Below are 27,276 nucleotides of genomic sequence, written 5' to 3'. Positions count from 1 at the left end.
TCGGAGAGGTTCTGCTCAGCCCAGCGGCAGTGGGAGAGGGGGTGTGTACCCAGGGAGGATACGACGGGGGGGAGACCTCAGTGGGGCTTTGTGGGGGACGGCAGAACTCAGCTCTGCCCGCTTCCTCAGCCTCTACCCTCAGGTCCCTCCTGCGGACTAGGTGGTGAGTCCATCAGTTACCAGCATTTACTGACTGTCGCCAGGTTGGGGAGTCTGCAGGTTGTGGAAAACACCTTCTCTTCCCAGTTCACAAGGCAAACGGGAGGTAAAGATAAACTTGGATGAACTTTGAAGGTCTGATATGGGCAAGTCACTGGAGCAGTCTGAGTAAAACCTGGAGGCGGTGATGTATGTGCGTGTGCGTGTGCGCGTGTGTGTAGCAGTGAGACACACCTCTCGGTCTGGATCGAGTCACGTGACCGACAACCTGCCCTCGGTCCCCATCGTTTCTGCGCCCTAGCTGGGCTTTCGATACTTTCCAGGAGCGCAGAGCGCTTACGGGCCTCGCCCTGGCTGTGCCTCCCCAGCCTGGGGCGATGTGAGGTCACCCGAGACCCTCTAGAACCAACTTCCAATACTTGAACTAACCGGATTCCTTAACTATCGCTCGAAATTACCTCCCAATTAGGAGCAGCCTGAGGAGCAGGCGGCCGTGAATCCCGGTTCTCCACGGGGGCAGCTTCCCCGGGTCCACTTCGAAATCTCTCCGGCTCACCAAGGGCCCCAGCTCACGCGGGGACGCTCTTTCCGAGGAGACCCTTTCCCACCGTCGGCCCGTCCCACTTCTTAGCAGGGGGTCCACTCTCCTTTTGGGGGGACCCTGTGGCTGGCTGGCCCGGGCCTGCCGCGTCGTCTGTCCCACCGTGTCCCCATCTGTCCCCAGCCGCGTCCGCGCCGTGGCCGGGCGGTGGCGCGACTGGAATGCGCGGGGGACGCGGGGCGGGCGGCTTCGGCCTCCGGCCCGGCCCAGGGTAGATGGGCGGGCGGCGCGCGGACGAGAACCTGGCCGACAGCACCCGCGCCGGGTCCCCGGAGCGGGTGCGCCCCGCCCTCGCCCCCTCCCGGCACACGTGCAGCTTCCACCCCCGCGGGTCGGGTGGGGCGCGCAGCCCCCCGACCCGACAGTCTCCGAGGATCGAGAAACGGAAAGAGAGAAGTCTCCCCGGGAGCCCGCCGAGCGCAGGCCAGCCCGCCCTCCCTGCCCAGTCTCGTCCGATCCCGGCCGGCGGCTCGGGGCCCGGAGGGGAGGGAGGGGGCGGGGCGGGGGCACAGAGGCGGGGCCGGCGCCCGGGTTTCCGCCCCTCCAGGCAGCCGGGGGTCCCCGCGGCCCCAGCAGCGCGGGCTCGGGAGGCGGCGCGGGGCGCTGAGGCCAGGCCCCCCCTCCTCCGCTTGGCGCGTCCTCTCACCCGGAGGCGGGGAAGGCGGACGCGACCGCGGCCTCGACGTCGGCGGCCGCGCCGCCCGCGAAGGGAAGCGCCTTATAAGCCGCTGCTCGGCCGAACCCGCGGCTCGTCGCCGCGCCATCCCGGAGAGCTCCCGGAGGCCGGGCCGACCCCAGACAGACCCCGACTCCGGACAGACTCCCGACCAGCGCCGGCTCCGGACAGATCCTGGATCTGTCCGACTCTGGACAGACCTCGGACGGACCCCGGCCCCGGACAGACACCCCGGCTCCAGACCGATCCCGGCTCCGGACGGACTCCCCGCGGACCCAGGCCCGGGCGGGCGCGCCCCCTGCCGGCCGGGGCATGCTCGGCCCGCGGCATGGCCTCGGCGGTGTTTGAGGGCACGTCGCTCGTGAACATGTTCGTGCGCGGCTGCTGGGTGAACGGCATCCGCCGGCTCATCGTCAGCCGCCGCGGCGACGAGGAGGAGTTCTTCGAGATCCGCACCGAGTGGTCGGACCGCAGCGTGCTCTACCTGCACCGCAGCCTGGCCGACCTGGGCCGCCTGTGGCAGCGCCTCCGCGACGCCTTCCCCGAGGACCGGCCCGAGCTGGCGCTCGCGCCGCTGCGCGAAGGTGGGCGCGGGCCCGGCCTGGGGCAGGGGGTCGGGGGGGCTCCTTTGAAGTGCAGGGAGGGGGCGCAGGGGCGGTTATTAAGCGGGGATCGCGACATCCCGGCCCCCGGCACGGGACAGGGACCCTCAGACCTCCGCCCGCCCCCGGGCGGTGAAGTGCAGTGGCTGGTGCGCAGGAGTCGGCGCACGGGGCCCGAGGCCGGCCAGACGGGCGTCCTGACCGTCCCCAAGGCGAGCCACCGGCCCGCGCCAGTGTCGGGCGGCCCCTGCGACTCCCGCCGCGGCCGCGGCCGGAGAGGCGGGGGGGACGTTTGGGAGGAGTTAAGGACAGCGTCCAGCTGGGGTCGCGTAGTGTCTGGCAGCCCCCTCCGAGGCCTCCCCCGGCAGGGCCGCGCCTCTTGTCCCCGGTGACCAACAGCCCGAGTGCGCGGTGCCACGCGGCCTCCGTCGCCACCAGGGTGGGTCCGCATTCGAGTTTGATGAGCCCAGAGGCCTCCTCCCGCGCCTTGTGACTTTCCTGGCTCGCAGGGACTGGGTGGCTTCCCGTTTCCTCTCCTCGGCCCACGGGCTGGCCTTTGGAGGCTGCGGAGAGGAAGCGAGAGGCTGAAGCCGAGGCAGGAGGACTGGGGTCCCCCCTGCCCCCTCCCACACACACGCGTGACCACCTGCAGCGCTGAGAATCTGGTGACACTTCCCAGCGCCTTCCTCTAAGCAGATCCCTGGGGCACTTTAGGGGGCATTTACTGAAGCTGCCCATCTGCCTGAGGTCTTGGGATAATCTCCACTCCGCCCCACGCCCCCCTCCCCGGGACAGCTCCCACCCCAGTGTGTGAATTATATGGGTAATTAGCTCATTCTCATGACACATTCTCGGGCAGACGCGTCACTTGGAAAGGCTCCCAAAGCCAGCACGTGTGCAGGCCCTGCTCCCCTGAGTCTCGCTTTCGTGCTGCTCCGGAGGGAGTTTAGTGGTATTTCAAGCATGGCAGCAGTTTACCTTGATCTGCTGTGTGTGTGTGTGGTGTTGTTTATCAAATGGATGCTGGAACAAGGCAGGCCATAAACAAACAGGAGTCCCCGAGAGCTGGTGGAGGGCCTGCCCTCCCCCCCCTCCCCATACCCTCCCCCACACCCTCCCCCCGCCCTCTCCTGCCCTCCCCCCATACCCTCCCCCCGCCCTCCCCCATGCCCTCCCCCCACCCCCTCCCCCCGCCCTCCCCCCATACCCTCCCCCCACTCTCCCCTGCCTTCCCCCCATACCCTCCCCATACCCTCCCTTCTGCCCTCCGCCTGCCCTCCAGGTCTCACTCTGTCAGAGGACCCTGCTCAGCTGTGACTCCAGGCTCCCCACTTGGCTCCGCCCCTGTAACATAGGACCTGACACTCACTTTTCTTGTGCGGATTGGAGTGCACCCTCAGTGTCCAGCAGTAGTAAGCCCTCCGCAAAGGTGGCTTTTGTTGTCACCCCCAGCGGCTTCTGGTGAGGGTCATAGAAGGTGGGGAGGAGGGCGGAGCTTCAGTCGCCTTGGGATCTGGTGAGGAAACCACCTTACCCGGAGCACAAGGGTTAGGGTGCGCTGTGCACTCGCACGCCCTGGGCTCTGTCCCTCCGCACAGGTTGTGCCTGGTTGGTTCTGGGTTTGCGAGGTGTCAGCGCACCATCCGCAAGGAGACAGGAAGAGGGTGACCACCAGGGAGAAAACAAGGCGCAGAAGGGGTATGATAGCTGCTTTCAAGTGTCTAAAGGGAGAAAAATCGGCAAGAAATGGGTATTAGGTTTAGTGGGGGACATGCGGGGCGGCAGTCAGGTGAGGACCAGTTGTGTGTGAAGGCCTTTCGAACAGCCCACGGTGGACTGTGGGAATGTCTTCTCGGCTGGAGTTCTGACCAGAGGGCCTCCTGCAAGGCCAGCTCAGCACCCCTGGAGGAGAGGAGGTGGAGGCCCGGGGCCGCAGGACAGGCGACCTGAACCCTCTGTCTGGTTCCAGGTTCTCTGCCTGGAGGCAAGTGGCCCCTCCCCCAGCACTACCTGAGTTTGTTGTACACCCAAGGGAAGGCCTTTTCCTTCCTTAGAAGGAAGGAAAGTCCAGGGAAGTCGTTTGCTAAGTAAAATACATCGCCATAATGCAAAAGAAGCGTTCACCTTATTTCCAGGTGGATTTACTATTTGCATAAACAGATCGTCTGGACATACAAACCGTACACACAAAAGGTATCCAGATGTGTGTGCTGTTTTAGAGATGCCAGGTTTTCTCAGTGCAATTCCCCATCAGATTCCCTCAGTTTAAATTTATTGCATGTTTCTGGGCTGGGTTACATTGGCCCGCTCATCTCTTTAAAAAGCTTTGCAAGCGTAGGTTTGAGAACTCGTGCTGGCAGCAGGCTGGTAGCTCTTGTAAATGCAGGACTGAACACCTCCAGGGGGTGGGAGCGCCTTGGGTCCGACTTGCATCTTTGATTCTGCGTGCAGTGAAGGGGATGCTGAGCCCTCTGTCTTGGTCCCTGGAGTACTGCAGTGGGAGAGTGCTTCTGTGCAGAGAGTACTTTTCCTTGATTCTGCACACACACTGGTGCTAGCCTTGGCTGTCTGTCTGTGGAACGTGTATGTTTCCTGGTGACACGTGCGCAGAGATGTTTAAACCCCTGCGTGGAGTGGCGGCACGGGGCTCACTCGCCCACCTCTCTCGTCTTCTGTTTGGGCGAGCCTGCCCTCAGGACTAGTCTTGCTTCTTCGGTCCTCTTCCTTGGCCTCTTGGCCTCTCACCTTGTGCTCTTCTGCGTCTGGATCTGATATACCCGTCCTTCCTTTCTTGTGCCCCTGCCTGGGGGAGGGAGGTAGCTGCTCTCTGTGCATATCATCTCTGGGTGACCAAGGTGTCCCCTTCTGCTCTTTCCACACTCTGACACAGGTAGGGCCGAGTCTTTGACTTAAATCCCCTTTACGTAATACTTAACATGGTTCAGGGCTCCTGACCAGATGTGGCAAGGTCTCTTGCCTGTTCCATCTCTCGTCTGGGAAGGTTCACACTTTAAAAGACAAGGATGCAGAATTTCCCCAGTGACTGTTTGGGGCTCTTGGATTATTTTGATCCTTTTTAAAAAATAACACCTGTTTCAGGCCTTATGAAGTCATCACTGTAGAAACAGATTCTATTTCCAAAGTAGTCAGGTGACCTTTGATTCCTGATTACTGTCAAATCAACACTTTGGTTTTATATTCACTCAGCAAGTACCTACCAGATGCCTCCCCTGCACCATCATCTTCTAGGCGCTGGGGATGCAGCAGTGAACAAAACAGACAAACCCTGCCCTCATGACTCTATATTCAGGGTGCGGGAAATCCAATAATAAAGAAGATAAGTTAAAAAAAATGTTAGATGGTTCTGCACCTTCAGAAGAAAAGAAAAGGGAGGAAGGAGAGGAGCTATGACTTGCAGGGGCAGGGAGGGGTTCACTTTCAGATGGGCTGGTCCGGAAGGGCTCAGAGGAAGTGACCTGTGAGGAGAGACCGGGAGGAAGTGGGGAGAAAGCGATGTGGGTGCCTGGGGAAGAGCTTCCAGCCAGTGGCCAGAGCAAGTGCAAAGGCCTTGAGGCCGGCATGTGCCCGGCGGCCCTGTGTCCTGAGGGGGCCGCTGTGGTTGGAGGGGAGAGAAGGGGGTGGAAGCAATGGGAGATCGAGGTAGGGAGTGGGCAGATCACGCTCAGCGTGGGGCTCTTGTCGGAGATGTAGAGCTCGGAACGGGAGCGACCTCATGTGACGGGCACGCTGGCTGCTGTGCTGAGCATGGCTGGAGAAGGACCAGGGCGAGCCGGGGAGACAGGGAAGGTGTGAGAAGTGGTCAAACACGGATGTGTCTGGGAGGGAGTGCAGGGTCTATGGAGAGACCAGATGTGGGTGTGGGGAGCCTTGGGCGATGCAGGAAGCCCGCAGGGGGAGCTGACGGAGGGCCCAGCTTTGAACACGGTATTTAGTGTTTTCTCCAAATAAGGCCCCTCCTTGAGATCCTGTGCGTGGTGCTGGGGTAACGTCTGTTCACCCCTGTCACCGGGGACATGGATCTGCCTGCGTCTTCATAGACCTTCTGTTAGATGTGAGATGGAGGGGCAGAAGCGAAGGCGTCCGGCACCGACCAGAGAGGCCTGGGCGCAGGTCCGCCAGCCAGGACACCCCGCCTCCCCACGGCTCTAGGGGACAGCGCTCTGCTCCCAGGCTCTGCTCTCACGTGGATGGGGAGAAGCTCTGTGCTTCCCCGAAACAAGCAGGGGTAGATCGCTGTCTGGTCTGGGGGTGAACTGCAGAGCCCCGAGTTTCCTTTCTTAGTGAAAGTGGCTAAAAAAGAGCAGAGGCCGCCCACAGGTCGGGGCAGCAGATCGGGGGGACAGAGGCCACCTCTGTCCGGCCTGACGGGCCCTTCAGTGGGCTGGGGTTCTGTCCTCCCCCATCACAGCCCAGCCCCGCCCCCATGCATGGCTTCCCTGGAGGGGGTCCTGCCCCTTCTAATGGGGAGAGGGGCAGTTTTCACTTCTCTGGGGCATTTTGGGTGATCTTTCTGATTCACAGACCTCTTTCGAATCTCTTCCATATATAGGGCTGCCGGGCTCTGCCGTCCCCCCGGGGCCGGGGCCGGCATCCCTCCCGGGAGCCGGCTGTCTCCTCTCTTCCTAAGGTTTTATGTTTCTTTCCCAGACCCACACCCTGCTGTCGCTCAGGCTTTGTTCCGAGTTCCCTGTCCGGACTCTGCTTCCTCCGTGAGTGACGGTGTGCTCTGCGGTCCCATGGTCTCATCCGTCAGAGCTCCGGCCGTGCCGTGGGCCCAGGTGACTCGGGCTAACTCCCAGTCAGAGAAGGAGCGGCCAGAAACTCACAGAGCTTGTTGGTTCTGGAGCTTCTAGGCCTCGCTTACTTCCCACCAGATTTCCAAGGGGAAACTTGGCTCTGCATCTCGGCACCGGGACCGGCTGGTAGCATCTGGGTGCCCTCAGGCTGGCCCCCAGGGACGCCGCCGTCCTTTTCTCTCTTTTAACAAGTCTGGGCCTGGTGTGCCTCCACTGTACGTTTTCATAAACACTTTTCCAAACGGCAGGAGGTGTTTCTGGTTGGGAGCACTCAGAACTAGGGAAGATGGGCGTGCAGCGGAAGGCGGCAGCAAAGCCTCTGCGGTACGAAGCAGGGTCGGGGCGGTGTGGCCGCTCCGTGAGGCTCGGTGCGGAGCTGCAGGGCGGGGCCGCGGAGAGGCTGGCCAGGAGCGATGACCCCACGGGCGAGCACGGGCGCCCCAGGCCCCGGCCCCTTGGTGCGGGGCGTCCTGCAGGGGCAGCGGCCGTCAGCAGAGTACATAGGGGACAGTGAGTGAGGGCGCGGCGCTACCAGGGGTTGACGCTGTCCCACTGAAATCGTTTTTATTGGTGTTTTTGTTCACTTTCACTTCCTCGGGTGACATCACCACTGAAAAGATGGTCCCCATGTCCCTGAACGGGCCTGAGAAGCTTCCCCCCCACCCCGCCCCCGCCAGGCCCTGGATCCAAATCCTCCCCGTGACGGGGGCAGGGAGGGGGCTGAGGCGAAGGGCTGGACGCCTTTCTTTTCTGGTCGGGCCTGGGCTCCCTTGAACCGTGGCAGCACAGACAAGACGTGTCCTGTGTCACACAGAAGCACAGACCACGTGCCGCGACGTTGTCCTCCAGGCAGGCCCCGCAGGGCCCCGCTCCCCCCGCCCCGACGTGGGTCCTGCTGGTGGAAACGACCGCCCTGCTCCGCTGCCGACTTACACTGCAGGTCGTGCCGCACGTTTAAGAACAGGCACCTCTGTCGTCCTCTGCTGGTGTGTGACTTACAGTCAGTAGGAAACACCACGAGCGGCATTTGGACCGAAGGTGGGGGCAGGGAAGGAGCGGACGTGGGATTAAGGCTGTTACCACGGTGCCTGCTCACCACCAGAACCCCCTGCTTCCCGCAGGGGAAAATCCAGGCCCTGCGAGACTGGCGGACCCGCCTGGGGACACGAGGTCACGGCGGGAGGAGGTTGGGCTGAGCGGCCCAAAGCACCAAGCAGCAGCTTTGGGACCAGGCAGGTGAGAATGCGGTGTCGGGCTGTTTCCGGCTCCCCCCCACGTGACTCGAGGCGGGTGAGGATGCGGTGTCGGGCTGTTTCCGGCTCCCCCCCACGTGACTCGAGGCGGGTGAGGATGCGGTGGTGTCGGGCTGTTTCCGGCTCCCCCCCACGTGACTTGAGGCGGGTGAGGATGCGGTGTCGGGCTGTTTCCGGCTCCCTCCCACGTGACTCGAGGCGGGTGAGGATGCGGTGTCCGGCTGTTTCCGGCTCCCCCCCCACGTGACTCGAGGCGGGTGAGGATGCGGTGTCGGGCTGTTTCCGGCTCCCCCCCACGTGACTCGAGACGGGTGAGGATGCGGTGGTGTCGGGCTGTTTCCGGCTCCCCCCCACGTGACTTGAGGCGGGTGAGGATGCGGTGTCGGGCTGTTTCCGGCTCCCTCCCACGTGACTTGAGGCGGGTGAGGATGCGGTGTCGGGCTGTTTCTGGCTCCCCCCACGTGACTTGAGGCAGGTGGTTCAGCTCAAGCCACCGCTGCAGGGTTGATAAGCTGGCAGGGGTGGCATCTGCATGGCCGCGGCTGTGAGCGCTTGAAGCCACGACAGAGCCATGCTGGACGGGAAGGCACCGTGTGAGGCGGAGCTTCTGCTCTTTGCTCTGGGTAGGCAGCGTCCCTCACCCAGAGCCCTCCCGGCGGGGGTGTGGCCTCCAGCCTCCCGTCCTAGGGAGGTGGGGACGGCGATGGCGCCTGAGAGCCCGGGGAGTGGGGCACCCGATACCTCAGTGGGACCCCTACCGACCCGGCCTGGGGCTTTGCTGGTCCAGAAATTGGGATTTGGTGCTTGGCGTGGGTCAGGCTCGGGGGCAGTTTTCCGAGGCAGATGCTCTCAGTGTGTATTTTCTATGAGAAATAGAGCTGCCACGGGGGCAGAGCCTGGGTGGAGAGCCGGGCCCCCCTTGGCCCCCAGGGGTGTGTAAGGCTTGTCTCAGCCCTTCCGGCCCGCTCTCGCCCTCACCCCTGCGCTGCAGGTTCCCTGCTGGGTTTTCCTGGTGACACCTCCCTGCGGTCAGTCTTGGCCTCGTGTCCGTCATCCTGGCCAGCATGTAGGGGCAGGTCTTGTCGCCTGGTGCCTGCTTCGGGATCAAGTGCTTCCTGTTTTGAGAGCCTGGGACGGCTGGCGTTGATTCCCTAAATTCCTTCCAAGTTTTAAGACAGACTAAGGCGGAGTGAGTGACTCCTTAGCCGTGTTGAACCCGAAGCTTAGTAAGGAATTCTGCCTGTGGTGGGAGAAGAGCGAGGCGGCCGGAGAAGGAGGGGCTGGCGGAGGGATGTGGTGAGAGGCGGGCATCTCACAAGCCTGGGAAGAAGCGGAGGACAGAAGTCTTCCCGCAGCCCCTTCCCGGGGCCTCCGGACCTCTTGTCTCTGCTCGTCTCTCTCCTCCGCCTCCTTTCCCTGCCCTACTTCTCGTCCTTGCAAAGACGGGGAGGAGATGTTCCTGTCCATCAGTGTTGCCTTGGGCATCTCTGGGCCAGGGGAGGGTGATGGGGGAGGGGGACCGAGCCTTGTGTGCAGCAGGGTGGGCATGGGGGCAAAGGGTGGGACCCCCATGATGGAGCCTGTGAGGTCAGAGTCACCACGGGTTCCCAGGGAGCGAGGGCTGCGTGGGGATGCTTGAGTTTAGCAGAGAATAACCACTTTGGTTGAGCTCAAGCTCATCGCTGAGTGAGTCCCTGCTGGTTTTATGTTGACTACCTATTTAGAGGACAAGTATTTATGAAGTAATCATTGAGAATTTTCCTGGAAATTTTAAAATATTTTATTTCCAAAATTTGTATGATCCTCAGCCTTTAAAGAATATATATCTCGTGCCAGTGCCCTCCGCACCTCGCCCGAGCCGCCTGCTTCTCTGGGCTCTGCGTGGATGGACTTCTGAACTATGCCTTCTCTGACTCAGTTGGAAAGTCCACATCACAGAAGATTTCCCCGGGGTCTGCCATGGGAGTCTCCTCTTAAGGGACTGGCATCCTCTGGGTAACGGACACTCCTTCCCAATTGACCCGAGAAGCATGTGTCTTCACTCCCAGAATTACAGCGGCAGAAGGCGCTCAGGCAGATTCAGCCCTGAGTCTGTCCCTGGAGGCTGGGACAGTCACCAGAGATGTTCAGTCCGAGGCCTCCACCCACGGAAGTAGGATGTGGGACCAGGTGCCTGAGGTTAGGACACTGGTCTGTGTCTGCTCCCTCAGCCTGATCTTTGTGCTGATACAGTTTGGGTTCAGTTTGGGTTCCGAGAATGAGTCAGGTGTTTGTGTTTGTATAAAGACCTAACCCAGGAACTGACAGAAGCTCGTTTGGAGTTCTCGATTTTCAAGGGTAAACTAGTTTAGACAGAAGGGGTACCCTGGCTGCTCAAGGCTGAATTTCCACCCCCAAAGGGATGTGAAATTGACATACTGAAATGTACATAGTCGTGTTATCAATCTTACAGTTTCAAAGTTTTGGGCTATATCTGGATAAATTTCTCACATCACAAATTGTGTAGAGTGAAATTTTTAAAAATTGAGATTATATTAGTGATGATGCTTTATCAGAAATTAGAAAATTTCCTGGGGCTGTGAAGTCTTCTGAGTCACTTTCCTTAGAACTTGGGTGTGGCGGGTGGACCGCATCCCTTCCCGCTGTCCTCGCTGGACTGCGTCCCGCGCCTTCCATGGACTGATGGCGCCTCCTGCTGGCCGTCCCTGGAACGGCAGCCTCATAACCAAGGGGGGGGGGGTCTGAGTTTTTCTGTCCAACTGCAAATTTACAACCATTTTATCCGCTTGCATTCTTTAGAATCACGATCTCAGATAGTAAAACTGAGTCAAACAAGGTCCCCACAGTTTTCGTTCGATCAACCATATTTGGAATACAAAAGCTAAAAGTTCTAGATAGTCCTAAATTATTGGACGTAAGCACATTTTTGAAAATGAAGTTTAAAATAGTTACTGTAAACAAGTGACATTTGGAAAAGCTCTGCCGGTCATCAAAAGCCAAAGCTCTTGGGTCACAAAGGAAGAATACAGCAGGTAGGACAGGAAGCCCCCCGACTGTACGTAGTTGAGCGTCTCCATCCGCTGTCCGTCCTGGGCAATGACACAGGCCCCAGATGTGGGCTCTGCTCACACCGTGCGCCGAGTGCTGTGTCATTTTGGGAATTGATGCTGATCTTGGGTGTTTCCAGCAGGTGTTTCGGTTTCCAACAGTTGTGAACTTGAGAAAGCTGATGGGGGCGGACCTCAGTGGGTTTGAGACATGAAATTTTAAAGGAAGCTTTATTTCATTTCTGCACTGTGGCCCCAAAGCACAGTTTTGGGTTTGTTTGTTTGAATGTTTTCCTTCCGCATTTAGTACACCTCCCTGTTTAATGGGAAACACCTTTAAAACAACTGAAGGAGGGAGATTTCCAGGCCCAGGAGGGGAGGGAAACATGGGTGCTGGCATTGGAAGAGGGACCAGGCCATTGGAAGCCCCGTAGCCAGTGGTGACCCCTTCCTGCCCTGATGTGGGGTGAGGGAGGGGCTCTGTGGGGGCCAGGTAGCCTTGGGGGCCGCCCCTAGATGGATGCCAGTCAGCCCAGCCGAAGCCATAGCTTCATGAATCTCCACCTTTGATTCCCTGCCCAGGGAAGAGGTGAGCGTCCTTGTCATTCACGTGGACGGCTTTCCTTGGGGAAAGGAGGATGTACCGTGGGAACGCGGAGCCCGATCGCCTTGGTTGTCACCCAGAAGCCACTACGCCACGGGGAGATAAATTATGACGAGGGGCCCCCAACCAAAAGCCAAAGCTTAAGAAACTACCCCTGTCACTGTTCCTGCAGGAGGGAGTCCAGCGTGTGCTTTCGCCATTGAGATGTTCTCAGCCCCTCTTGTCGTGAAGCATGTTTTCACTTCCAGAGAGCACCGTTGGGCTTCTCCTCGGAAGCATAAAGGCAGGTGAAAGGCAGCGATAAGGTCGCAGCTTCCACAGATGGAACCAAACCAGAGTGGCCGACAACTAGGTGGGTTTATTGCCACCTCGGTCTCGGGCAGCTGTCGTCCGAGGCCTGTGACCCTGAGCCTGCTGGCCGGGATCCGCTGGGGTCAGTGACCCCGAGAAGCAAGAGACGTGGTTGGCACCCGTAGGCTGCTGGACACACACAGGCGATAACTCGTCCTTGACTCTGTTCTCTTGTGCAACTTTATTCCATCAACAAACGGCCAACGACCAGTGAATCCCCTGCGGGTGTCAGTGTCAGTGTCAGGCCCTGTGCTGACGGCTGACGACAGGAGGGGACCCTGGGCACCTCCTACACTCAGCTTCACAGGTGGGCTTGGGGAGGCCACAGGGGAGGGAGCAGGTCTGCTGCAGAGCGGTGAGTGCTGCAGAGGTGGGGTGGATGGAGCTCTCCCAGAGCTCAGAGCAGACCGAGTCCCGCCTGGTGGGTGGGGGGCTTCACAGAGCAGAAGGCATGTCCCAACCCACGTGGCCTTTAAGAGATGGTGGGATTTTCCCACTCGAGCCTGGAGGTGGGGGAAGGCCAGTGGGCATGAGTCCCCCAGAGGCAGTGCTGTGTGGGCATGGGGACCATGTTCTGGTGCCTTGGACCCGTTCCTCGGGGTTGGGATGAGGATGTGGTAGTCACAGAGCAGTGGAGCTGGTGAGGTTGGCGAGGCTTGGACCCCCAGGGTGTGTGCGCTGAGCCTAAACCCTTACGTGTTCCCAGAGGCCTGACCACGTACTTCTTGCCTTTCTCTGCTTCGTCTGGAAAGCAGGTCGCCAAGAAGATAGTGTTGCCAAGTAAAGTACAGGACACCAAGTAAGTTTGAGTTTCAGATAAACACTGAATAATTTTTTAGTGTGTCTATCCATACTGTTGCATTATTCATTGTTTATCTGAAACACACCTTGAACGAGGTGTCCTGCTTTTTGCTTGCTGATTCTAGCAGCCCTAAAAGAAGATCAGCATAGAGCAGAGTGTGTTTATTTGACTGAATGGTACCCTGGGTGGTTGTAAACCCAACCATGGGCCACACGTGCTTTACGTCCTAGGAGGTGGGTGTAAATACGCCGTATGCATTGACCAGACGAGAGGCTGATCCTATAAACTGTCCTTGCAGAACACAACTACTGTGTCATGAACTCGAGTGATTTAACACCAGTGTGCTCGATGTAACAGAAGTTGAAACGTGACAGTAGTTTTGCTTGTCTTAGAATAAAGAAGCTCTTTCTGGGGACGATTTACAGAATTGTCCTGTCTCTAAAACAACTTTGCAGAGGATTTTCAGCGTCCCTCTTTTCCTCTGTAGACTTGTCCGTAGCAAGCAAGAGGTCACAGAGGGGTGTGTGTGCGTGTCTGCGTGTGTGCTTGTGCGTGTGTGTAGTTCTAAACAAGAAGCTCAGGGCTGAGACCCTGGCACCCTGGTGTTTTCTTTCTCCCTTCTCGCTGCCCCCAGCCTGCAGGGTGGTGGGTAGGCCAGGCAGCCTAGGTGAGAGGGGAGGAGGTGGCCCGGGCCCCTCTCTGCGGCGATGGCTGGGGAGTCGTGCTGAGGTTGCCAGCGCAGGCTGTGTGGACTGAGGCTTGGGGTCTTTGGCTGGCTGCCTGGGTCCGTGTGGCTTGAGGTGGGGTGGGCAGGACCAGATAGCCCACTGAGAAGCAGGCCCCCGGGTGGCCAGGTGAAGGTGCACCCGGCCTGTGCTCCAGGAGGTCCAGGGACCCCCTGCTCAGCCCCGGCCTTCAGAAGCGCCTCGCCCTGTGTTTGGGGCGCCCCTGGTTTCCATGGACCACGCGTTCCGGGGCCTCGTAATTTCAATCACGTAGTTTAGGAGGTTAATTTAACACTACGTGGACTTGGTGAGCTGCCTGCAAAATGAACAACCCTTTCTCACCTGTAAAACAAAACCAGAACTTCTGAAAACTGGGATTCAGTGACTGAACATAGTTCTGGGATTTCAGCCTCTGTGGTTTGGTCGTAGCTCACCGGGACCAACATCCTGGGTCACGTGAAATGTCCTTGGGAATCTGACCTGCTCCATCCCTGGGAAGCTGATGTGTAGGAGCTGTGCTGGGAAGGTCTGTGCTCTGCACTGCTCAGAGGAAGATAGAAACGCACCCCGAGTCTCCGTGCCACTAGCTCTCGTGTTTTAGAGACAGAATACCGCGCTTTTTAGTAGCCAGTCGAGACTTCCGGTAACCAGAACGAGGGTAGGAGCTGATTCCTGGAAGGTGCTGTGAGTCACGCCCGCGCTGGTGTTCTCTGGATAGAGATGTGATTTTTTCTCTTCCAAAGCCGGTGTCTAAATGACTTGTCTAAACACAGGCTCCGCTTCCACAGGACCTGTGGTCATCTCAGCTGTGTCACCGGGGGCTGATGGGTCCAGCCTCCCCCAGCTACAGCCACCACGCTGGCGGGGGCTGAGCTCTGGCCTTGTCCAGGGTGCGGCTGGAGAGTCCCGCTCGGAGAGGCCTCTGTTGGTGTCTCTGTGGCTTTCAGACGGACAGCGTCCACTGCAGCACACACGTTAATCACTCGTTGGGTCGTTGAAACTTCAAACGAGGTTGAGAGCCAGGCTCTCAGGGCAGGGCTGCACCCACGTGAGACCGAGTAAACTTCCCAGATGTCTTGCGTGGAGGGTGACGCCAGGGAGGCGCCATGTTGTTCTGTAGTTAATTCGGGGGCACACTTCTTGGTGTGTTTTTCTGATGGAGGCATTTCTGTCTCAATCCCAGGGCTGGTCGCCATAAAGGATGCCCACGACATCGAGACCAGGCTTAACGAAGTAGAGAAGCTGCTCAAGGCCGTCATCAGCATGCCGCGCAAGGTGGGTGCGCAAGGTGGGCGTGCAAGGTGGGCGCGCAAGGTGGGTGCAGGCGGACGGGCGGGGCCGGGGCGCGCTTCCTGGAAGTGTCAGGTGGGGTTAGGTGTAAGCCCAGGGAAGGAAGGCTCCTTGGGCTCTGGGGGCTCCGGTGCTTTCTCCCTGGGGAGGCAGCGGAAGTGACAGGCTCGCGGTTTACTGGAAAGTGAGGGGAGATGGACGTGCGTGAACGCTGGCGCAGACCAGGCACGAACTGTTCCCACTGTCCCCATCCTGTCCGTCCCTGAGCCTCGAGCTACCTGAGCACCTGACAGGTGAGTGGGGAAGCGGCCCCGTCCGCGCTCAGTCCCGCAGTCTGAGCAGTGCGGGGCCGCCAGTGTCAGACGGGCTGCCTCGCGGGAGGAAACTGTATAGGAATGAACGTGTTTCTTCCCAGTATTCCAGGTCAGAAGTCGTGCTCACCTTCTTTGAAAGATCTCCCCTGGATCAGGTGTTAAAAAATGACAACGTCCATAAAATTCAACCCAGCTTTCAAAGTCCGGTGAAAATATCAGGTGAGAGCCACAGGGCCACCAGAAGCCTTCCCAGCCCACTGTCCACGTGCTGGACACACCTCCCCCACCTTGGGATCCAGAAAGACAGCCCAACAGAAGGGTGGAAGCAGCAGGGGAGGGACCATTTCCCGATTTTTATGAAACAGTTTGTTTCTACCTACTGACCTGCAGTTTACACTCTTCCTACTTCCAAAGCGAGTTATCTGACGTATAAATTGGAACGTACTTAAATAGTCTATGATGAAAGCATCAGTGAGGCTTTTTTTTTGTGGTACGCAGGCCTCTCACTGTTGTGGCCTTTCCGGTTGTGGAGCACAGGCTCCGGACGCGCAGGCTCAGCGGCCATGGCTCACGGGCCCAGCCGCTCCACGGCATGTGGGGTCCTCCCGGACCCGCATCGTGGGGTCCCGGACCCGCATCGTGGGGTCCACCCGCATGTGGGGTCCTCCCGAACCCGCGTCCCCCGCATCGGCAGGCGGACTCTCAACCACTGCGCCACCAGGGAAGCCCTCAGTGAGGCATTTTGAAGTGAATTACTGGAATGCGTCGTCCAGCCTGCAAAAATAAGAGTTCGCCTAGTGCAACACTGACTTGGTTCTTGGCTTTAGGGCGGGGGGACAGAAGGGGACACATGGTGTAGGTCTCCTTAGCATGGACACTGGGTTGAGCCTCTGACAAATGTCAGCAGCGCTAAGAGGGGATGGTCAGCCGTCCTGCGGGTCAGAGGGGAGCGAGGGAAGCCTGGGTTCAGCCCGGTGGCAGCTTCCTCAGATCTGGGCCGCACGTGTTGCTACAACAGTAGACTCTGTTTTTGCAGTACTGTTGGCAAAGCCTGTGAGGGGCGTTTTGTAGGAAAAGAGGTCTGTCCTGGAAGTCTCAGGTACCAGGCTTCCCCAGGCAACTTGTCTGGCCTGAGTGAGGTTGTGTGGGCGTTTGCCGGGCGCAGAGGGGCTACAGCTCGGCCAGCGGTGACATCCCACAGGTCACCTTGACGTAAGGGGAGGCGGGGGGGGGGGGCGGGGCGGGGTCCCTGTGTCCAGCACTTGAGTTCTGAGTGGAAGGAAGGAAAGAGGAGGGAGCGGAGGAGGGGGGCTCAGAGGGAGGTGATGGGGAAGAATCAGCAGGTGAGGGGACCTGAGCCCAGAGCCATCACCTGAAAAGGAACTGGGTCCCAGTGATGGGAAGATGGAGGGGGCACATTGGGGTGACGGCTGACGTCACTGTTATAAAAGTGTCCTTACTGAGTGATGTACCAGGGCAAGGATGAGAGTCCTCAACTGCGTGCTGGGGCGCGGCGGGCAGGGCTGGCAGGTTCTGGGAACCCGGGACGGAAAAGTTACTTTTCGCTCTGACCGTGTGTGCGCAGGACAGGGTTCAGCCTGGGTTTGCGTGTCTGCCACTTTTGTCGTCTTCCCAGGAGAGCTTCGTGTGTGTCCTTAGGAAGATGAGCAGGGGGCTGGGGGCCTCTTCTTAGCTAACGCCTAGCGTCCAGAGCCTTCTCTACAGGAGAGTGAAAATGGCGGTCAGCCCTCCTGACCGGATGTCCAGGGACCCCAGTGTCCAAGGCTCAGAGAGGCTTCCGAGTGTGTCGGGCTGTGTGTGCTGTCACCTGGCGCGTGGGCATCTCTGTCCTTCAGTCTTGCACGGAAGAGCCCCGGCCCCGGCATCTCCATCTCGCTTGCTTTCTTTCTGCTTTGAGCAAACAGGAGAACCGAGAGCCGCAGGTCCTTCCAGGGCCTGGGGTTGGCGGCAGGCGCAGGTTGACCCGAAGGCCCAGGGCGTAAGAGGGACGGGTCGGCGCTGCATGCAGGTGCTTCTGATGGCGACAACCTGGCGTCCCCAGCCCCCGTCTCAGTGCCTTGTCTTTACTGCCGATTCGGATAAACGCACGACCCAAGTTTACCCCAGAGCGCTGAAAGGAAGGAAACAGGATTGAACAGGGGTAGCGCTGGGGTCCCACGTCGAGGTTTTAACTACGTTCTTGTGTTGTTTCGAGAACTGAGGACAGAGGTTTGGGGTTCCTCCTGCCCACGAGCTCAGGAGGCCTGGCACGCAGGTCTGGGAAGGCAGGGCCTTGGCCTCCCCGTGCAGGTTGGGAGCCCGGGTCCTGGGGACATCGTGCTCCCTGCTGGGGCATCGCAGGGGGGAGTCACTGTAGCCACCGCGGTGCAGCACAGAACACTTTGTGACACAGGGCTGCCTGACAGTGGGCTTGGTAAACAGCTATTGCGAGTCAGCTGCAGACAGCCTGAAGCCTTGTGCCAAGACCACGGCCTGAAGGCCGCCCTGCACGGGAAGCTGGCGGGGTCGCCCCTTCCAGAGCTGAGGGTCTCCCATGCCTGGGGGTCCGTCCTCCTCGTCCGCTCTCATCAGTCAAAGGGGTTCTCCCTGGGATCTTCGCCCCCAACCTCGCTGGCCCTCCCTCTGCCTGAGCGCGTGGCTGGGTGGGGCAGTTCCCATGGCACGTGAGACGTGCTTTCGTTGTCCACTGAGACAAGGTTGTGGCAAATTCAGAAAAACTTCTAATGCAAACTGTTCGGTACAGTAGCGCTGCCAGCCGCAGAGGGCCTGGAGCCGCGTGGGCAAGCCCTGCTCCTCAGTCTGGGCCCGTATTTGCGCTGCGCGAGGACTCGGGAGTCCCTGGGCGCTGGGCCTCAGGACCCGGAGAGCCAGGCGCCCTGAGGGCTGAGTCTCCAGCAGCCCAGCCTCTCCCCGGGGTGTGTCCTCAGTACCGACATCGGCCACCCGGACCTGACTTCCTGGCTCATTCATTTATGGATTTCCTGTCATCCTGGGCATGTCAGGCAGTGGTCACTCTGGCTTTCCATGTCACCGTCGACCCCTCTGCTCCAGGCCCTGGGCCTCCTGCTGGCTGGGCCCTGTCTCCTCCCTCCCCACAAGCCCTGCCCGTCCACGTCCACTCCTGTCCAGCTAAATTCCACTCGTGCATGGAAACGGCCGTGCCCGCTGTCACCCCCTCCCCCAGACTTCTCAGCACCTTCTCAAGCCTCTGATGTGGCATCCTGGGAGGTGGTGCCCTGGCGGACAGCCCTGACGTTGGCCCACTCTCAGGCCTCTTGCGGTGACCTCTAGGTTGACCGGCTAGGGATAAGAGGCTCCACTAGGTGGCGCTAGGCGCCCATGGTGTGAGAACCAGCACCCCCCCACCCCCGCCGGGGCCACGATTCTGGCGAGAGCTCTGGCCTCTTAGGTGATGCTTTGGACCAGTGCAGCCTTAAACACTCTTCACCCCGTGCTAATCTAGAAGTTTATTACCGAGTCTAGGAAAACTTAGATTTAGTTTTCCGCACCGTGGCTGTGTTGGTGCAGCTTAAGAGAGCATGAACCCCAGCCTCGCTCTGGCTGCTCGGATTAACTGATGTTGGCCTCAAAAATCATAGTGCTCAGGTTTGGGAAGGCTGGAAATATAATTTCATTTTTTAGTAACCAGGCGTCTGTACAGGCTCAACTTAATTTTCACCACACGGGGAGAGTCCTGGTCTCTAGCTAATGAAACGACACGGCTTTGGGTTTTGTTCCGTCGCTAGAGACGTTGACAGTAGAACAGGAAAGGGGATCGGAGAGCGTGTGAATGCTTTCAGGGCTGAGACTGTCCGCAGGAAAAAAAGAATAGATGAATTAATGAAGTGAGTTATGGTGGCATATGGGGCATGTGAAAACAGGGCTGCGAGTAAGAAAAGCAAATCACCACCAGCCAGACACTAGCCATTGTTGCAGGAATGATCCCTGGAAGATGCTGAGATTAGTGGGTGAAAGTTGAAGGAGAAGCAGAATTTGCACTTGCATCTCCACCAGGATCGTTCTCAACTACAAAGAGAGAGGGCGTATCCTCATTTTGGAGGAAACCTCCTGACCCGAGAGATCCAGGCGACATCCCAGGAATAAGTGAGGCCTGTGGGCATCGCACTCCTGATCTGATGCCCAAGGGAAGGCAGCGTCCCTGCAGGTTCCTGCCGGACTGTCCACCTCTGTCCAAGCACGGAAACACCAGGCAAGTTGAGGCACAGTCAGTGAAAGACTCACCAGTCCGCGCCCCAAGTGTTGCAGCCACAGGAGAGATGAGGCAAGACCCAGGCCCTCGAGGCCGTCAGGGGTCACAGGAGGCTGAACCACCACATCTTCCTGCCCCGAGGGATCCGGGCCGGGCCCAGAACAGAGAGGGATGTGGGTGAAGCTCAGGTGCAGGAGGTTTTAGTTTAGAGTATGGCGCCGATGTTCGTTTCCTGGATTTGCTCGTCACACCGTGGTTATATAAAATGTTAACCAAAGGACGGGCTGCCGAGCGATCTGTGAGAGCTCTGCACTGTTCTCGCAACTTTCCCGTAATTCTAAAATGAGCTCCAGAAAAGTTTTAAGAAGTAAGAAATGGAAAAGCAGGACTCTTCTTCATGGGAAGAAAATTCTGTATGCAAAAAACTGGCTTGAAAATGAACTATTTCATGGAACTGGCCGTGTATGTGATGAAAGGTACTAAGCTGACTTCTAAGAAATTCCCATTTTCAGTATGTTTGAAGGCAGGCTTCAGAGGCTGGGGCTGCTCAGCCAGCGCAGCGCTTCCTTCGGCTCTGTTTATTTGGGTGACGCAACAGACGTGAGGACACTTGGAACAACGATAGCAATAACTAGCATTCGTGAGCCCCAGCATTTGTTAGATTCTTTATGAAAACCATCTCATTTAGTCCACACCTGTGCCCCTTAGGATAGCTGGATACGGTTATTCCCCTTTTACAGACGAAAAAGCTAAGCAAGGAGTAAGCTGCTTCCCACGCTTAAGTGGCAGAAGCGGCATTTCCTGGAGGGCCCAGCTGGCCCTGCAGACAATTGGCTTCTCTGCACAGACGATTAAGGAATGATTTGTAACAAGTTTGTTTTGGGGGCTGGTTCCATTTTCTAGATTCCACTTTCTAGAGCTCCAAATCTCACATTTGAGATAGATGAGGAAGTTCCTGTACAAGGTGGCTCCTGGCGACATTCACAAATGTTTTGCAGCACTGACGTTTGTCTTCACTTGTAGGGTCCGCCCCTCCAAATTCCCTTGGGAGGTGGTGGGAGAGAGGATCTGGGGGCTGTCAGCTGGCTGTCCTGAGGTCCCTGAGGTTTTACGTGCTTCCTGGGACAGGTTTGAGTCAGTTAATAAAAGCAGTAAAGCAAGGGGTTCTGTGCTGTTGTGCATTTTAAATTGTGAAGCAGGGGGATCTTAATCTCTCCTGTCGGGGTGTCGTCCCCTGCAGTGTCTGTCCACTCAGGCTTTGGTCAACGTCTTCATGCTCTTTTTGCACCTGGTGGTGTAGTTGACCCCAGAGGTTCCAAGCACTGACTTTTCGCTGGTTTTCAGCTCCTTCTCATGACTTACAGGCTGTCCAAGGCGGGTGGGCTCTGGGTGGGCTCAGCCGGGGAGAGGAGATCGGGAAAGAGCCACGTGCTGATGCCACGTGGAGTGCGACCGCCCTCGAAAGGCCAGTGAAACGAGCGCTGTCACTTCTCCAGAAAGTCAATTGGAAATTTTAGCAGTTACTTGGCAAATCCAATTGATGGATAGTCATTTTATCCTGGGGGGCAGAGGTAAGGAGAAAATCGACTTTTTTTTCTTCTTTTTTTTTTGTGTAGTTTCCCTAAGTGCCTTCATGTGAAGAGAAATTCATAGAACTGAGAATCAAATACGCAGAAAGATTAAAAGTAAATAGGAAGTTACAATTTCACTTATTAAAAAAAAGCAAATCTGTACATGGGGATAAAATAATCTAAATTATGGCGAGATGTAAGAAATAAAACAATCCCGCAAACAACAATAGCATCAGATGCCCGACGAGACGGGGTAACACTGGACATGCTTGCGGCCTGTGCCAGGGCCAGAGGAAGGGCTTTCTTGAGCTGTTTCCGTGCATCAGGCCCTGAGTGGGAAGATGATGATCATTGGATTTGAGGACCCGGCAGGAGTTTAGAGTCTGTTTGAAGCACGTTTTTAAGGTGAGGTTACTGAAGGCCCTGATTTGATGGGACAACAAGGCCCTGAGCGTGGAGCTCGATGACCAGGGGCTGAGGTTGGTTGGAGATGCACGCAAGGAGCTGGAGCCCCTCCAGGTCTATCCTTGGAGAGTCTGTGATCCACTGAGGGAAGGGAAGGACACACAGTCCCCGGGAAACGTCAGTAAGAGCTTCCCCAGGTCGGAGAAGGGAGTCAAGTGCACTTATGTTTAAATGGACCAGATGACGTGATGGAACCTGGGAGCTAATAGGCTCTTAGAGTTGGAAGGGTCCTTGGAGAGCATCCAGGACAGTTTTGAAATTTCCGGTTAGGACACTGCATCCGGTATCTCGGGGTTCCCTGCTGGGCTGCGCCGTGGAGTCCCAGGTCCCAGGCCGGTGCTGTTTCAGCTGCCCATGCCTCCGCGTACACACACACACACGCACACACACACCCCGCCACCACCGATGCTCGGGCTTCCCCGTCCCCCGCTCCCCTTCTAGAGCTGAGTGAGCACCAGACTTTGCACTTGGAATCTAACCGCACAGCCAATGTAGATACACAAAGACGATCTCTTTGTTGCCCTTTTAAAATTACTCCAGGTTGTGCTTGTTGGTGAGAAGTCAGTTTATATATAGGGTTATATAAAGTAAAAGGTAGAGTCACCCGTTTGCTTGAAAACGCACACGGATTGCGCTGGATCCTCACGGCGACCCTGGGCCGTGTTATCCTCACCTAAGACAGGTGAGAGCTTAGAGAGGTCAGGCGACCTGGGCAGAGTCCACGTCGTGTGCGGTCGTCTTAGCCTGAAACCCAGCCTCGTTCTGCTCCAGCTTCAAACCCACAGGGCGGGCGTATGGCGAGAGTGCTCGGACTGCCAGAGCGCCTTTCTGCGGGGGAGAGATGCCCCTCTTGACTGGTGTAGGGTCGGCAGGTGTGGCCCGTGGGTCTGGGCGGCGGAGCATTCTCTAAACTGTGGGGAAGGAGGGAGCACAGTTGGAGAAGGGGGATGTGGGGAGATCAGCGTGAGCCCAGACTGCAAAACTTCAAAATCGGATCCCCTTCTGAATATTTCCCTTACTGCTTTCGCTTTCAGAAATCATGAGGTCCAATGGATTTTGCTTAGCAAATACCGAAACAATCGTTATTGACCACAGCATACCAAACGGAAAAGACCAGCACGCAGCTTTGGACCCCTCGGAGCACCTGTAAGTGCACTGATTCGAGTGTCATTTTACACACGAGGTCCCGAGCCGTCAGCCAGTGCCCGGGCCAGGTTCCCTGCCCACTCGGGGCTCTAGGAAGGGGACAGAGTGTGACCATGCGGCTGGCAGTGGGGAGGGGGGACATTCAGGAGGAGTTGCCTGGCTTCACGTCTGGGCTGTGCTGGGCCCTGGAGGGTCCGGGGCCACAAGCCTCCTCGTGGGGGCCTGGTCTCCGGGGGAGGGGGGGGCGTCAGCTGCGTGTTGACCTCTCGTCGCCTCCCAGGGGCTTCTTTGTGGCTCACGGGCCTGCCCTGCGCTGGCGGATGCGTCGGCTTAGAGAAGGCAGGCAGCTAAAGACCCCTGCCCTCCGTGCTTCCTTCCTCGGTGACAGAACAGGGACCACGATGGGGGCTCTAGGAAAGCCACCCCGGGTGCTGCCAGCCGTCTCGGGGTTATCGGGCAGGACCTGGCTCTGGTGACTGTCAGGGCCACGCCCGGGGCTCTCCCTGCGGTGTGAGCTCAGGGAGTTCGTTCCGTCTCCTGGCTCCTGTGCTCGCCGGGTGGGACCGCTGTGCTCTCGCAGGGTCTCCTGAAGGCTCAGGTGACGAGCGTGGATGCCTGACACTGGGACCCCCGGGCAGCTCTGGAAGCCCAGGGTCTCCCGCGGGCACTTGACCGGCACAAGCCCGGAACCAGGGGGCCTCTCAGAGTCCGGGGGTCCCTCTGCACCCCGTCAGCCCCACATGAAAGCGGACCAGGACCGACCCAACTGCTGCCGTGCCTCGCGCTCAGCCGGGACCGCGCACATCGTACACACCGTGTGTGCACAGACAGCTCCCAGCCCGAGGGTCCCCCGAGCCAACTTGGAGCTGGCGGCGTGGGTCCGAGGCTGACGTGGATTACACGGCGACGGAAGGAGGTCCTGCTTCATGGGAGGAGCTTCTGGCCGGGCTTGTCCTGGTGGAGTGGTTGGTGGACCACCAGGGGCTGCAGGGTCCTGGCTCTGGCTCTGCATCCCAGGGACCCTTTCTGTCTCTGAGAGGCCCCGAGAGGCCCCCTGCCCCTGGCATGAGGCCAGCTCTGAGAAGGAAGTTCAACCATGAATCGTTCTGGAGGAGAAGCATGGAGAGAAAGCAAGGGCTGTAATGTAACTTTTCCAGCCAGCCCGGGGCTCTGCGTGGACAGGGCGACCCATCCTCAATCTGCAGCGCCGGGTTGGTGGGAGAGAAAGATCGCGGGGAAACCTCTGCGATCCCAGGATAGCTTAACGAGGAGATGTCGGCCTCTGAGCGGCCCCGGAGCATCTCCAGGGAACTTGGGCTTGCCGGGCATTTCTCCAGGTGCCTGACCTCGGGCAGCCCCGCAGCGATGGTCTGCTGCCGTCTGTCTCTCGGGAGGGTCTGTCTGGACACTCCAGGGGACTCCTGTCCACTCTCCTGGCCACAGCTGTCCTCGGCGGTCCTCGACAGCAGCTGTGTGGCCCCAAGGCTTTGGATCCACGCTGCCGGGCCTGCTGTTAGGACCTGTCAGTCCCCACACTGGCCCTGGGGGGGAGCAGCTACAGTACTCGGACCGGAGACCCCCCTGCACTCAGGGACCAAGTGTGTGTGCCTGGCGGGGACGCGAGTGAGAGCGGGACGGCTGGCCTCTGCCTTGTGACCGCCCTGGTTGGCTGGAGGGGTTGCCAGGCTCCAGGAGATTCTGCCCAGGCCTGGGGCGAGCCCTGACCCTGTCCTCACTGGTTAGAAGCAGGGGGATTCGCCAGGCCTGCTGAGGAGCACGGGGGCTGATGGGGACCCCGGACTCCGCTGAGCATCCCAGGTCCCCTTCCTTCCCCGGTTCTCAGGGGATCTGAAGGCAGGAGGGGTAGCAGGGGCAGGAAGCTGCTGGTCAGGGCTGTGTCGTGGCCGCCACCGGGCCCGTCCCTCACCTGCCCGGAGCCTTTCCCTGCACCTAAGGGCCCCCTCTCGGCCTCACTGCCTGCACGGACGCAGGGCTCCACGCATCTCCACACACACGTGTCAGCATGGACTTAGAGGGAAACCCACCTCCATGCCTTTCCTGTCTGATTTCGAAGCTGCCATCGCCGCCTCCTCCGCTTCTCCCTTGCAACTTAGAGGCAGCAGGCCTCCCTGGGACCCAGTCCACCCCACGTGCCCTGGATACTGGCGGGGCGGGGGGGCACCTCTCCGCCCTCCCCCTCCCCCATCCCGGCTGGCTCCCCAGCCAGGGTAGCCAGGCTGGCGGCTATGTGGTTTGGACGCCTCGTGCCCTGCCCGTCGCTGCCCGGCTTTCCGCTGTAGTTGAACTCCTGTGAGGTCTCGGTCACCGGGAGTCAGAGCAGGGACAGTGTGGACAGTGTGCTCGGTGGCCCCAGGCCCTCTCCGCTGCCCTCAGCAGGGCCTGCATCCGCCCCCCTCTGCCACTCCCCTTTGGACTGGTTCTTAGCTGGGGAACAACGGAAAAGGTACAGGCAGCATCTGTTTCCCCTCCTGGGGAGAAGGTCCTCCGTGCACTGTTTTCTCTGTGAAGCGTCTTTTAAAATTTGTCGTCCTTTTTGTCCAGCTTAAGCAAGTGTGCTTACGCCGAGGCTGGGTCAGGCAGGGCGCGGAAAGGGTTTCCATTCCTGGGGAATCCATGTTGAGCAGGTATTTAGGTCACCTCACATTTGGGGCACAAATCCTTCCTTGAGCTCTTCCCGTGCCCGCCATGTAATGCCCCACATTGAATACAGGACCCAAATGCAGGACCCCGCCCTCCGCTAACCTCTGCCCTCACCCAGCTCCTCCCTGACTCCTGCCTCCTTGGTCGTGTGTGCACGTGGCCCAGGAAGCAGTCAGGCTGGGAGCTGGGACCACATGGCCTTCTTCACCCGTCTTTGCCATGGTCCACAGGCCCAGCACGTGGCAGGTCCTTGTGCCTGGTCCACTCTGTGTCCCCAGCGCCTGGCCCAGAATAATCCCCAGATGGAGAGAGAAATACTCACTGTGTGAGTGGATGGATGGATGGGTGAATGGATAGGTGGATGGATGGACGGGTAGATGGATGGATGGACGGATGGACGGATGGATGGATGGATGGATGGATGGATGGTTGGATGGATGGATGGATGGATGAATGGATGGGTGGATGGATGGATGGGTAGATGGATGGGTGGACGGATGGACGGACGGATGGATGGATGGATGGATAAATGGATGGGTGGTTGGATGGCTGGCTGGCTGGATGGATTGTTGGATAAATGGATCGGTGGATGGATGGACGGACGGATGGATGGATAGATGGATAAATGGATGGGTGGATGGATGGATTGTTGGATGCCTCAATATCGATCAGTGAGAGTAAATCACAGTCTCTAAGGCCGTGAAAACCAAAGCCGTGATGGCTTTGGAGTCGGGCCCACGTGACTGATCAATCTGCAATCACGGTTCCTTCCACACTCGCTCCACACACAGCCTGGTGGTGGATGGGCCGGTGTCGTGGAGAGCCCTTCCGTGCTGTTCGATCCAAAGACCCTCCTGCCAGTGACCGTCTGCCCTTGGTCCAGTGCAGCGGGGCCGGGGGCCAGTGAGCCAGCCCTGGCCTCACCTCTGCTTTCCCGTTTCAGGTTTGAGAACGGCGGTGAGTTTGCCTCCGAGCTGGAGGATGGAGATGACCCAGCAGCTTATGTCACCAACCTGTCCTATTACCACCTGGTGCCTTTCGAGACGGACATTCTGGACTGAGTCTCCACGGGGCCCCTCCTCCCCCAGCTGGTGACCGTGGCTCCGCTGAAGTCCATGATGCCAGGGACCGGTCCTACCCAGCCGCCCGCGCCCACAGAGACCGTAAGTCTCCGACAACCAGGAGTCGGGTCACGGGGGTCCGGCACCCCTGCTGCTTCTAGGGGTCTTCCTGGCCTGTGTATGCATCCCCGGGACACACCCCCTCCACGCCTGGAGGGGCCACAAGTGCCTGCAGGACGTCCCGGGCCGGGTCTGGACACCGGCTCCTCCCCCCACGTCTCCTCCCTCCACAAGCGCACAGAACATTTTGCGTGGCATCTTGGTGAGTCACCAAGTTCTGGACAACACAGGCAGGTGTGTTCTGTCATCCAGGATTTCCCTGGAAACCAGGACGTGCAGCTTCCATTCCTGTTTTTTATCTTCTATCCGGAAACTGTGGGCTTCACGTCAGCCAAGGGAGTGTTTGCGGAAGGTTGGTTGTGAATGGAGTTTCGGCCACGGGCATAGGGGAACCACTGACGGGTGCCCGTGTGATGAACTCTGAGAGGTGGCAATTCTCCCGAGAGGAAGGAGTCCCCACCTGGGCTCCTACGAGGGCTGACAGCGCAGTGACCCCTGGGCGGCTGAGGGTCGCCCTTCCTGCCGGTCACCAGGATCTCAGTGATATATTTGCCGTATCAACCTGAGTGGACGGGAATCGGGGGGCCACCGAGTGCCCCCAGCGAGTCTCCCTCTGCCTTCGGGGAGGGTCTGGGCTCTGCGTGTTCATCTCCTCACAGAGAAAACTAACGACCAGAATTTCTCGTGTAAATAATAGTAAATTATTGAGAATCCTAATTCTTTTACACAGTCTGTTTTTTAATCTATTTTAATTAAATAAAACACGTTACTCTACTTTTA

At 58.7% G+C, this 27,276-nt stretch overlaps 2 protein-coding genes across 3 annotated transcripts in view; one reads left to right on the top strand and one right to left on the bottom strand.

Moving 5' to 3' along the window:
- The window catches only part of LOC117313783 (uncharacterized), a 14,781-nt gene extending 13,257 nt beyond the window's left edge, over positions 1 to 1,524 (bottom strand). The window contains exons 1-2 of the mRNA XM_073810207.1: positions 1,503 to 1,524; positions 618 to 1,401 (exon numbers count right to left, since the gene is read on the bottom strand). Of these exons, the coding sequence (XP_073666308.1) occupies positions 618 to 1,401; positions 1,503 to 1,524 (806 nt within the window). The remainder of the gene's footprint in view (positions 1 to 617; positions 1,402 to 1,502) is intronic.
- On the top strand, positions 1,384 to 27,276 carry PXDC1 (PX domain containing 1). Of its 2 annotated transcripts, XM_033863780.2 has the most exons (5): positions 1,387 to 2,020; positions 14,821 to 14,912; positions 15,343 to 15,460; positions 22,543 to 22,654; positions 26,259 to 27,276. In XM_033863780.2, exons 1-5 carry the CDS (start codon positions 1,765 to 1,767, stop codon positions 26,374 to 26,376), a joined length of 696 nt encoding a protein of 231 aa, XP_033719671.1. In that variant the 5' UTR covers positions 1,387 to 1,764; the 3' UTR covers positions 26,377 to 27,276. The 2 variants fall into 2 exon arrangements, with proteins under 2 accessions (XP_033719672.1, XP_033719671.1); XM_033863781.2 differs by lacking the exon at positions 22,543 to 22,654 and having other exon boundaries at positions 1,384 to 2,020.

The sequence above is a fragment of the Tursiops truncatus genome, chromosome 10 (assembly GCF_011762595.2).
Source record: "Tursiops truncatus isolate mTurTru1 chromosome 10, mTurTru1.mat.Y, whole genome shotgun sequence".
NCBI classification, from domain to species: Eukaryota; Metazoa; Chordata; class Mammalia; order Artiodactyla; family Delphinidae; genus Tursiops; species Tursiops truncatus.
The sequence above is the reverse complement of the archived record's forward strand: the minus strand, read 5'-3'. Positions and strand labels throughout refer to the sequence as shown.

Coding starts and splice junctions, on each gene's coding strand:
- PXDC1 (XM_033863780.2), top strand. CDS start 1,765: ATGGCCTCGGCGGTGTTTGAGGGCACGTCGCTCGTGAACATGTTCGTG. Junction 2,021..14,820: donor GCTCGCGCCGCTGCGCGAAG/GTGGGCGCGGGC, acceptor TCTCAATCCCAG/GGCTGGTCGCCATAAAGGAT. Junction 22,655..26,258: donor TTGGACCCCTCGGAGCACCT/GTAAGTGCACTG, acceptor TTCCCGTTTCAG/GTTTGAGAACGGCGGTGAGT.